This window comes from Papaver somniferum, chromosome 7 (genome assembly GCF_003573695.1).
Source record: "Papaver somniferum cultivar HN1 chromosome 7, ASM357369v1, whole genome shotgun sequence".
Classification (NCBI taxonomy): Eukaryota; Viridiplantae; Streptophyta; class Magnoliopsida; order Ranunculales; family Papaveraceae; genus Papaver; species Papaver somniferum.
In genome coordinates, this window is record NC_039364.1 from 231,847,724 (window position 1) to 231,860,180 (window position 12,457).

At 36.7% G+C, this 12,457-nt stretch overlaps 1 protein-coding gene and 1 long non-coding RNA gene across 2 annotated transcripts; both read left to right on the forward strand.

The window, feature by feature from the left end:
* The first annotated feature begins 1,262 nt into the window (after positions 1 to 1,262).
* On the forward strand, positions 1,263 to 5,313 carry LOC113299818. Its single transcript, XR_003335200.1, has 5 exons — positions 1,263 to 1,436; positions 1,521 to 1,798; positions 3,122 to 4,248; positions 4,403 to 4,668; positions 4,958 to 5,313. It is a non-coding gene; the product is annotated as an uncharacterized LOC113299818 (long non-coding RNA).
* A 492-nt stretch (positions 5,314 to 5,805) lies between these two features.
* On the forward strand, positions 5,806 to 8,896 carry LOC113299817 (two-on-two hemoglobin-3-like). The gene is made up of 4 exons (XM_026548909.1): positions 5,806 to 6,137; positions 6,232 to 6,362; positions 8,340 to 8,484; positions 8,622 to 8,896. The coding sequence occupies exons 1-4, from the start codon at positions 6,001 to 6,003 to the stop codon at positions 8,719 to 8,721; spliced, it is 513 nt and encodes a 170-aa protein (XP_026404694.1). The 5' UTR covers positions 5,806 to 6,000; the 3' UTR covers positions 8,722 to 8,896.
* The last annotated feature ends 3,561 nt before the right edge of the window (positions 8,897 to 12,457 follow it).

Here is a 12,457-nt window from a genome sequence, read left to right on the forward strand (position 1 = left end):
GAAAGCTCTTTGGAAAATGAAGCTCCCACATCGTGTTTTGTTATTTGTATGGCAGTGCCTGAAAAATATTGTCCCTACAAGAGCTAGATTATCTATAGCTATGCATGATATAAAAACACATTGTGAGGTCTGCAAGGAAGAAGATGAAACTCTATTTCATATCCTTATTAGTTGTTCACATGCTAGAGCAGTATGGCGTTCACTTAATATCAATATTGATCAGATTGTCTCTCAATGTCAGTCTGTAAAAGAATGGATCATCTCTTGGTTTAATGATGTTCAGAATGCCGTAAGTAAGGAAATCAACAACTGGAGAAGTCTGTTAATGGTGGGAAGTTGGATAATATGGAAGGAAAGATGTGATTGTGTTTTCCAAGATAAAAAGTTGAATCCGATGAACACTGTCTCCAGAATTCAGATGTTGTTGAATAGCTACAATGTCTGCAATCAAGATAGCTCACAATCCCTTCATCAAAACAACACTGATAATTCTGATACTCACTCTAACTACTCATTATGCTTGCAAGATATTCTTGAGGACTCAACTGTGTTTAAATTCTTTGTTGATACTTCTTTTGATCCTAATACTAATGAGAGTGGTTCTGGCATTCTGTTGTATAATATTTCAGGTGCACGAGTCGGTTTCAAAGGATCCTATGCAGCTGGCTTGATAGATGCTGAAGCTGGTGAATGCAATGCGGTACTGGAAGGGTTGAAATGGGCTAAGGCGATGGAGCTAGATAGCATTCATCTAGTTGCAGATGCTGAGAAAGTCGTCGACTCAATCAATAAAGAAGTTCTGGCTGTGAGATGGGAGAATAGAAAAACCATCCAAGAGATTAAGCTTTTACTTAAAACTTTTAATTTCTATAAAGTGTCACATGTCAAGAGAGATTTAAACTCTTTAGCTGATTTTATTTCAAAAATGGTCAGGAAAGATAAGCTTACTTTTGAACAATTCAGTCATGATGTTGCTTATCTTGAAAACTTATTATCCATGTTGTTAGATCCTTAGCATTTCTTAATAAAATCTTTAATCCTTTATCTAAAAAAAAAGAGAGGAGAGAGAGAGTCTCGGAAACACAACTCCAAGAGGTTTGTTGCACCCACCTCTATACTTGGGGTGCGCTATCTAATCTCCCCATCCATCCCGGCTAAACAAAAATTCAAAATAAATATTCCAAAAGACTATATTACCCATTTCTGTTTTCATAAATAACATTATTAAATTTACCCTTCTCCTCTCTTCAGTTTTTCATTTTCATTCCCCCATCTACACAGTTGAATCTCTCTTCAGATCTCACCGGAATCCGTCCCTCTTCATCATCTCAATCACATCTCCGAACCTTTCAGATCTCTCTTCCCGGTTTCACCCTAAGTTTCATTTTTTAGCCGTCAGGAAGAAGAGATCTGGCTATAAATGTCAATTTTTAGGGGTTTGTAATTGGATTTTTTTCTTCAATTGGTCCATTTTTTTTTTTGTAACGATTTGAAGTCTGATTTCGAAATTTATTGATTAGATTTGATTATGGCACAATATCATGAGAAGAAGATGTTTGGTCCGTTTGGAGTAACAACCACGAAGAAGAAGAGGAGGAGGAAGAAGAAGAAGTTGAGATGAAACACGATGAAGAAGAAAACGGAAGATCAAATAATCCGAAGACGACAACGGCAGAGAAGAATTACACCGATGAAATTAGATCAAGTGGAGGAGAAGGTGGTACTGATTTTACTATTGGAGCAGGGGTTTATGTGCTGGAGATGATTTTTGTTGAAGAAGAAGAAGATGTATAATCAGGTAAATCTCATTCATTGTTGATTTTATCAATTTGGTTTGAAGTCTTTGAACTATTGTGTGCTGCTATGTTATCCTACACCACAACATTAGCTTTATCCTACACCGCTACCATCAGCTGCCCCCCAATAGATAGTTGTTGGCTGCGGAAATAAATTGAGTGAAAGATACTTGGGGCGGGCACCACATAACAGTTTTTTTAGGCGGGTCTGTTGTTGTTTTGAAATATAAAGACTGATCAGCAAAATTAAGCGTTTCTATTCTTTTGTTCCTTTTGTTCATCTAAGCAGAGAAAAAAACATCTTTAAGACCTCTGAAACTACTTGCATTTGATTATCAAGTTCCTAATTAGTTAGGTATTCCACCATATTGTGTTCTTACTTAGAAGACTTTGTATACTTGCAAAAGCTGGTCCTTCCTTAAAGAAATAATTCTCAGAGGTATGTATAATGTAATGTTTGATGAAGTTTACTGGTTATTATGATTGAATTGAATCATTTAGATGATTATTGAAGATGGGTTTTCTCTATATTGGTTAAGTTTTAATGAGAACCTTAGATTCTTGAACCTTATTAAGTTGATTCTTGGATAGAAATTTCTATAATTTTTCAAGAACCCCATATTCTCGTTTGCAGAAGTGTATATATATATATATATATATATATATATATAATGTAATGTTTGATGAAATTTACTGGTTATTATGGTTATAATGAATCATTTAGATGATTTTAGATGATGATGATTGAAATTGGGTTTTCTCTATATTGGTTAAATTTTGATGAAAACCGTAGATTCTTGAAACTTATTAAGTTGATTCTTGGATAGAAATTTCTTTAATTTTTCAAGAACCCCATTTTCATTTGCAGAAGTGCGTACAATGTAATGTTTGATGAAATTTACTGGTTATTATGGTTATAATGAATCATTTAGATGATGATTGAAATTGGGTTTTCTCTATATTGGTTAAATTTTAATGAAAACCTTAGATTCTTGAACCTTATTACGTTGATTCTTGGATAGAAATTTCTTTAATTTTTCAAGAACCCCATATTCCCATTTGCTGAAGTGCATACAATGTAATGTTTGATGAAATTTACTAGTTATTATAGTTACATTGATTCATTTTGATGATGGGTTTTCTTCATAGACCAATTGATAGTAAATGAAAACCTTTGGTTTGTCTCTTAGTTTCTGGCTATTTAAGAAGCAATTTTTAGTATATTTAGTTCCTTTCTTTTCCCAACTATTGGTATAGAGAAGACCTGGGCAAACAAACGAATGTCTTCTTGCTTGAACTTATTTTAATTTTCTGTATATTATTAGGTAGGACATATTCTGATCAGAATCGAGGATGGCCGACCAAAGACACTGTTTAGGATGCAAATTTCTGCATAGACCATGTCCAGAAGGGTGTCGTTATATTCGACTGTTTCATGCATACTTCGACGTATCAAGATTCACCGTAGGAGATTCAGCTTCTCCTACTGATGGGCAACAAATAGAAGACCCAGCTTCTCCTACTAATAGACAGCAAATAGAAGACCCAGCTTCTCCTACTGAAAGACAGCAAATGGAAGGCCGTATAATGGATAGCACCAAAAGATTTGAAACAAAGGCTAGAAATGATGAACCTGTTTTGGGGGCAACAGGAATCCTTTTAGCACTACATGAGCGTGTGAGAGATGAAGTTAGCCGCTTTAATACCATTGTGGGCCTGAGTCGCTACATTAAAAGTATAGAGAATGTCGCATACCTTACTCGACCAGAGACAATTAATCATTTTGTCCTAGCAGATACGGAAATTCTTGGACAGCAACACCGAGCTTGTCCAGTGTGCATGTATCTACCCCAAAAGTGTGAGGAGAGTTGTCCATTTGTTTGATTCTTTGAAGAACATGTATCTGGAGGTTCCATCAGAAATTTTTATGCACTACTTTTGGGCACAACAGATGTGTTGCCTGGTCGCCTTAATCCTTGGTCAGCTGATGACATAGCTATTATAAATACTAAAACAGTGGAATTCGAAGATAATGCTAGGGTCCACGATCCTGTTTATGGGATAACAGGAATAATTTTATCATTGTACAGGAGGTGGCGGAACCTTAATCGGCAGGTTAATTTGATTGAAAGAGGCAGAGCAACAGCATCTGAATGTGCAGAATTTTTCTACTGCTCAAATTGGTTCTTGTGACAGTACTACAGACGAAGGAAAAAGGATTGTGGTCCCAGAATCAACAAGCATTGCACACGATGAATTTGAATATTTGAATCACCGTCTCTTCATGGAAGAAGATAACGAGTCTCTTCATAGCAGAGAAAAACTGTTGGGGAAGTATATGGAGTTCCAACATGAAGTTGCATCACTCACGCCGTTACCACAAGAATGGAATTATTCTTTCTTCTTTCTACAAGGAGAATCTTCAAACAGTTCTCCTTCAGTTGCTCACCAAGTAAGATTGCTTTTTATCATATCTTTGACGATTTTGTTTCCTTCACTTTCTTCTGTTTTGAATTTGTTGTTGTTACCACGAGTCCTTTTGTTGATGATGTGAATGTGCACTTTTATATCCTTGTTTTGTTTTGACGATTGAGAGTGCTAATCAGATGAACCAGTCATCAGATGATCGGTTGCAGCAGCAACCAGAACAACTTCCAGATAGGCTACCTGTTCAGGGCATTCCACAACGAATTGCAGAGAATGTTCCACAAAATGTACCATCACAGCTACAACAACTGGCAGCTCCTTCTCATAGCCAACAAGGCGCTTCATCATCATTAAGAGCGTTAACTTCGTCTCAACAAGGAATGAGCAGCAGTAGCACAGGAACACCACCAACAAGTGCTACCACAGACTCTGCATAGCCTAAAAGGTATGCTGGTCCACCCTACTCTTCCTAGCTCCTAATCAGAATTTGTTTGTTGACTTAACTTACCTTTAATTTGAAATTTCTTTAACTGGTTTGCTGTATCTTCTATATTTACTGGTTTTTTAAAATGCTCCTATTGATGCTTCTCAAGTATTGCATTTAGCTTTCTTGCAGGCTTATAAGGTAGTGTGTTTTTACTGTTGAATATCCCAAGATTTGCACTTGAAAATGTCCTCCATCTTATTATTTTAAACTAAACTCTGATGGAGCTTCACTTTTTCTCTTCTTTCAGGAACTGGTGATGTCATTAGGGACTACGGAAGTTTGTTACAGCACTAAAGTAAAGAACTATTGAAGAAACAGAAAGATCGGGTTATGGATGTTTCACCCTAGAGATGAATTTAGCTAGCTAATTATTGCTCACCCATCGTGAATCGACCCTCAGCTATAGATTAGTATGTATGGTTGTTGTAGTGGCAGTAGTAACTTTGACGTTCTAGTTTACGTTCCTGCCTATATCAATACCACCATCCCTAGCTCTGATTTCATGTCTTCAGTACTTCTTATCATTTGGTTGTATGTCTTGCTGATGAAGGTATACTACAATATAGTCCTTGATCTTTGAAGAACCACATGGGTTCCTCTTTGGGTGTTTCACTGATTTTACAGCCAGGCACATGCTAAAGTTTTTCAGGTAAATGTTACGTCTAGACTCAGTTGGGCTGAACAGGCCAACCCCGGACTTGGGAATGTTCACCTTCGCTAGTTTTAAGGGTTTTATGGTCATAACGCAGTTATTGATGGTTGCAAGCTTATAATGATATATTGATATGTGCCTCTGGTTAGAGCATCCTTTAGTTTGAATGAACCAAGGCTCTCAGCACGGCAGAGCCTTAATTAGTGCGGAAACCCTGCACTGAACGACATTTTAAGGAGCCATGGACCAATATGGTGCTTTAATGTCGTTATTAATTCCACCCAGTAACCACGCGCCACCTAGTAATCAGCCGCCCGCCCCACCAGTATCCATTTTCTACGTCAGAATGATATTATACATCCGTACTTAGCTGATTATATAACTGACAATCATACTTTTTCTTTTGTACAATCTTAGATAACCATCAGATTTACTTAAGCCTAAACCCAACGGTGATAAATTGACGATTTACATAACTATATCAAATTCTAAAGCAGTCAAGATGACAATACCACGTCTGGTATTCCGCGACCACTGGAATACAGAAGCGTGATCTCCACGCGCTTCTCTTTAAAACCTACTAATTGTAGCGCTTCATTGTAAACTACGCACCACCAGCAGCAGTAACGAAGAAGAAGATGCAGTCTTTACAAGAGAAAGCTTCAGAATGGAGCGGAGTGAAAGCTGAAGATGCATTTTCTATTGATGAAACTAATCTCTTTCAGAAATTAGGACTTCAGACTTTTATTAATCTTTCCACTGATTTTTATACCAGGTTTGTGTTTGTTTTTTTTTTTTTTGGATTTTTTGGATTTTTATTCGATTTAATTAGTGAAGGTGTTGATGGGGTTTTTGTTTGAGATTTTTAGGGTTTATGATGATGAAGAAGAATGGTTTCGTTCAATATTTGCGAATTCGAAGAAAGAAGATGCAATTCAGAATCAATATGAGTTTTTTGTACAGAGAATGGGAGGTCCTCCTCTTTACTCTCAGAGAAAAGGTAAATTCAAAACATAAATTCAATTTTTTTTTTCTTACCATTACATTTTGATGGCTATTTTTACTTAAATTTGTAATCTTTGGTTTATTGATTTTTTTTTGCTTATCAGAATTAGGTTGTAGTGATTATTAGTTATAACTTGATTAGTGAGTGAATGATATGTGGATTGGGATTACGATCAGGTGATAATTTAGAAAATGGTGTACTAGTTAGGATAGGTAAATATGGAATTGGATTTACATATTTAGGCATTCGGTTTAGAAATTCAACTTTTTGACACACTTTTCAATGATCTTGCTTGTTCGTAGATATCACATGCTTTAGGAATGGAGATTAGGCTGTTGAATTATTGGGATAATTGGGAAGGTAGTCTCATCTCATTATGCAGTTGCAGTGTGTCGTATACGGTTTGTCAAAAAACTCTGGTGTATGAATTATGTGGATGTAAGTATCCACTTCAACTGATAAGATTCCTCTACATTGTAACGGTTTGAAAACCTTAACCCTTCAGAACCTGAGTTGTAAAAATCTAATCTGCTTGCTAGTATGGGCTCAACAACTGGACAGAATTTTGTATTTTTTTGGGTACATTCAGTAATCAAGGTTTGTCCTACCTCTGGTTTTTCTCGACTGGGACTACCTACTTTGATTGTATAATGCATCCACTATGGGCAATTCGATACTCTCGCTCTGTCGGGAGGTCGTATAGTTGAGAATCGTTAAGTGAGCTCAGCTCTAACCTCTAGTTTGATAGTATGATTGTTCACCCTGTTTCTGATAGATTAGTATTGGCTTAGGCCACCAAACCACTAAGTAACCACTGCTTGCTAAGCTTGTGGTAATTGGTTGTGTTAACAATCACATTCCATGTCTAACATCATATATGAAAATTAAACTCATTTTTATTTGCATCATGTTTGTAGTTACCAACTCACTAAAATTATTTTGAAAGATATCATGATTTGTTTCCAGGCTTCCAGCCTTCGATAGACATGTACCTTTCTTCAGAAATCACTTACACTGCTTTGCGTGAGAAGCCTCCATAGATTATCATACCAATTTCTCATTTCATGCTGCAGATAGTTTAAGAATTCCTCTTGTTTTCTCAGGATTGTTAGGTTCATCACCATTTACACACCCACGATTACCTCAGGAACGATTTTAGTAGTGGAAGCCTTTGAAGTTAGAACAAGAGAATGGGCTTAGCAGTAATGCCATTAGAATGGTCGTTTTTGGAAACAGTTAGTTGTAGCATGTAGAAGTACTAGATGTCATAGAAGAGTGCATAATAGAATTTACTGATCTAAACAAAGAAGTGTCTAGCTATACCCAATGTTTGAAGATGGATGTTAAATGACAGGAGATTCAAGAGCGCCTGCTCCTTGAAATACTCTGGGAATGTGGGAAAAGTGCAAGAATAGCGCAAAAGATTTTCACCTTTGCAACCGTCTTTGTCCTCTTCTTGAAAAACGCTTGGGGTTTTCTTTGCAAAATTTACGATTTGTAGGTGGCAATTGCGTCAGAATCTCTTTGTTAGTTTGGGAAGAATCTGAACAAGTCAGACTGTTGAGGCTAATTGTTTTTGTTTAATAGAACAACTTGCAACTGTTAGAGCATTTACAAGATATTCGTTGTGCCATGGTCATGCCCTAAATCTCTTCTGTTTAGTTATGCTTAGTCACTGGTTTTCACATTTGAAAAAGGAGTCCAATGCTCTGAACTGACACGATTCTTATCGAGACTTGAGTTCCATCATAGTGTTTATTAGTGGTTAATCATCTTTAATTGTGAATGAAAATTTACGGTGAAATTTCATGTGAGGTTAAACCTGAAGTTAGTTTTTAACTTTGCACAAAACAAATGATTTCACTATTGCTATTACCCGTGTTTCTAAATTCTAAGCACAGTACTACGGTATGTAGTGATTTTATATGTAGTTTGGCATTTGGACTTATTTTTGTGATGACATATCTGTAGGTCACCCTGCTCTGATTGGAAGGCATAGGCCATTTCCTGTTACCTATCAAGCAGCAGAAAGGTGGTTACACCACATGCAACTAGCATTGGATTCTGCCACCGACATTGATGCCGATTCAAAAATCAAGATGATGAACTTCTTCAGGTACAATTATTTGATCCTTTCAAATTATTCATACTTTCTTATCTTGTTCTCTTTCACAAGTTTCAAAATTGTACATTTATGGATTTACTTTTCTTAGTGAAAAAAGAAACATTAACAGAATTCACTTGTTCTGCCAGGCACACAGCATTCTTCCTTGTGGCAGGAGATGAACTCAAGAAGCCTAACCAACCAGCAGCTCCCTGCAAGCAGGGGTCTACCCAACCGACTTCACTGTAATATTTATTGTTTATCCATATACTGACTATTGTTAGAACATACCAATAACAGATGAGAAATCATAATTCATCTAACACTTAATGTGTTTTACTGCTGTACAAGGAAAATTTCTGTCATTCTCATCAAATAATCTAGTAAATCAAAAAATTTAAGAGTGGTTGTGTATGCATTGCAATTCCTGTTCCAACTATAATTCAGATTTGTCACCCATTTTATCGAGCGACATCCAAGAACTGAAAGATTAGTCCAATTGGAAAATAAGAAGTAAAAGAATGGACTACAATTGGCTACTGTTGCCGACATAGCGTGTACATGTCAGCCACTATGTCAGGTCCTCAGCTAACGCCTGTTCGTACACCATTACTCTAGTAAAAGATAGAAGATCTTTGTGTTGTGTCTTGCTGTGTTGGGTTTTAACCCCACCAACTTGGAGGAGGAGCACTGGGTTGAGATATATGGTGGTTGTAAGATGAGTAGTCCCCATCACAGATTGTTGGAAGGCCAGGGATAGATGCAGATCTCTGTGTACTCTGTTTTGATATTTTAGGCTGGGAAAGGAAGACAAATTCAATTCCATGCTGTGTTTGGTGTAAACAGAAGAACATGCTAATTCCCATTCCATTTAATGCTTGTGATTCGAGTTCAATAGTATTCCTCCAAGAAATAGGTCCACACTCCCAACTCCTTGCAGCTCCAAGTCCAGTACTTAACCGCTCTATTTTTAGCCGCTCCAGTGATTTGAATCATGCCTTTTTTTTTTAGGAATATTATCTTATCTCGCAATATTTTTGTTGTTTCTGGCTTTGGAGTCTTGGACTGTATGGGTCTGTCTGCACACAGTTTAGCCTTCCAACTGAAAGGTTTTGTCAACCACTGCACTAGACTAGTTAGTTACGGCTGTTGTTTAAAGATTAGGCTTACCTAACTTTGATTCCATGCATTTCCTCCCCAAATAACAGCAATATCCATACCTCTTTTTTATGTCATTTATTTCTCTCGAACAACCACTAGAGTTTTCTAGAGCCAGTATTAAGCACTAAGCAGTCTTTGTCAAGTCGAATCACTCAAATGTGCTGCTGCTGCTGAAGTCAAAGATTTCGACATTCATGTATGGGGCACAAACACACTAGTGCAGTGCAGTTAACCCAAAGCATGGCCCTCGCCAATTCCCATCCCATGCTTTAAGAATGAAATGATGAATATTTTTGGAGTCTCTGGTGTCATCACTTTTGCTTCGTAAAGCAGATGTAAATCGTCTTTATAAACCACGTTTTTATTCTTAATTAGCAGGAGGCTACCTAATAAAGACATGACTTCACAAGACTCCATGACCTCACAGTATCAGCTCTAGTATTCCGTTTCATCGCTACTACCCCTTTCAGATTACGTAATTTAGGATTACAACGTCATAGACTCATTCTTAATTGTAGAAAAAGATGAAGGCAACGTCGCATGGTTCGTCCAGAAGTCGGATGCATGCATCCACCATTTGATCTTTCAATTCATCACAGGTTGGTAAATTTGGAGGTGAAAACACTGAAAGTGCTTTAACAATGGGCGGCCCACCCCAATGCATCTAACTGACATAGATAAGGATCCCAAATTTGGCCCTTTGGAACAAGCAACACTGTTTAATTCTCCAATCTTCTTTTTCCTCTTTTTATATCCTCAGGAATAGTTTTTGGAAAAAGACGTTTGTTTTTGGCGCTTTACGGATCTCTCAAGTATAAACAAATTTTTGTTCATCTGCAACCCTACAATATCCAAGCTTAGTTTACTGAAACACGGTTTTAACTTTTCACTCCTGGGCGGTGTATTTTTTGAGTAGAGTAAGATCAAAAACTTGATATCTGGTTCTTTAAGTTGAAATAAATATGACCATATTTTGTAGAAAATTAAGAGAACTTATGTTTAGTAATCATTCATTTGCTACTAAATCATTAAGTTAGCTTTGTTTATCATAGGCCACCACCGTTATACGCCTCACAGGCTCCTTTGTTTGGGCACCAGTGTGATTAAATAAACAAAAATGATGAAGATCGAGAGAAAAAACTCAGATTCTACTGGTTTTGGGTTTTTCCGGTGTCTTTTATGGCTTTGAGTCGGTGCCTTCTTGACTTTGTTTAACATTTGAGAAAACTAGAAAATGAGAATTAATTTAGTAATTATGTAATTCCAATCATCACTAAAATGATGACTTTAATTAACCTTAATCTAGTTTTTATGCTTAATTAGTCCCTTGATCCTAAAACTAAACAAAATTAATGAGGCAATAATCACCCAGAAACTAAAATCTTACACAGAGTAGAGCGGAAGGAAGATATTTCACCATTATTAAAAAGAACTATTATTAAAAGACTAGCTAGCTAGCTTACTTGATTGATTAACTTGCATTAATGGTTTACATTTCCATGATCAACAAGATTTCTCATTAAGATAAGTATGAACACAAGAGAGAAAGAAAAACGAGATACTAATTTCTTTTCTTATTATAACTTTTTCTGAAAAATTGTTGAAGGAACTGCGAACCGAGCTGAAAAAGATCTAGAATGATTATCAGGTTCAGTCCAAGCCGATCCATGATCAAAATTCTGAGAATAAGTATACGGATCATACTGTACTTGACGTGTTCTCTGATGATGAGCATAACATGACGATGACGAGGATGATGAGTAAAACAGCTTATTCTTTTCCTTCTTTATTCTTCTCCACAACAGTCTCCATCTCGGCGTTCTTGATCGGTTACTGATTACGACTAACGGCCGTATATTAAACGACGAAAGCTCGTCGTACTCGCTTCTTTCGATGTATTTCCGGCCCAATTTGAAACCTCTTCTGCTTGAACTACACCAGGATCCAATGTCCATGATGATCGATGATGATGATTTGAATCCTCACTTACGAATTTGTTTCTTTGTCTTCTCTAGCTCTCACTACAAGTGTTTTTGACTCTCAGATGGTTTTAAGTCTTGATATACAGCACAGCTCTTGGGAGGGGTTTTCAACAATGTACATTGATGTGTCATGTGGTGTGCATCTCTGACTTTATATACAACAAGTGTTTCAGATTGGTTGGGAAAGGAACGGTTTAGATTGGTTGACTCAAGATAGTTTTAGTTAATTAGTTAGGCGCTCTGATGGAATAATTGTGATTAGTTTTCTTGGCTTGATTAGTTGCTCAGTTTGGTGTGGCTTGGCTCACCTCAAGCGGCTGACCTGACTTGAGCTAAAGCTGTAGTAGGCATCTAGGTACTCAACTAACCTATATGGTATTGGGCTAGTATGGTCCAGTGTGTTTCTAAAGTATTGCTCAATCATTTCTAAAAGAAAGACAAATAGCCCTTGCTTAAACTTTAGTATTGTCATTGTTTGTTTTCTTTGTTTTTTAGAGTTTGAGATTAAGGAACATATCCTTAACAAATTTGAAAAGGTAATGATGAAAACTTAAGACAGATGTAAAACGCATTTTGCTATGTTATTAGTTTGATCATTTTTGTGTGCAAGAAAATATACGGCGAGTCGATGACAGACTGCGGAACCAAAATTTATAGCATATCGTGTTTAGGTTACCAAATTTCACAAGAATTTACCGGTCTGATGGACTCGATAATGACAATTGTTTTATTTGTAGACGGATTTGAAGACCCTTTTAACCATGATTTATAAAGGGGATACCAATTCTACTAAGTGGTGATACCGTTTCATATAGGATAAAAAGACCCCACCGATCCTGACC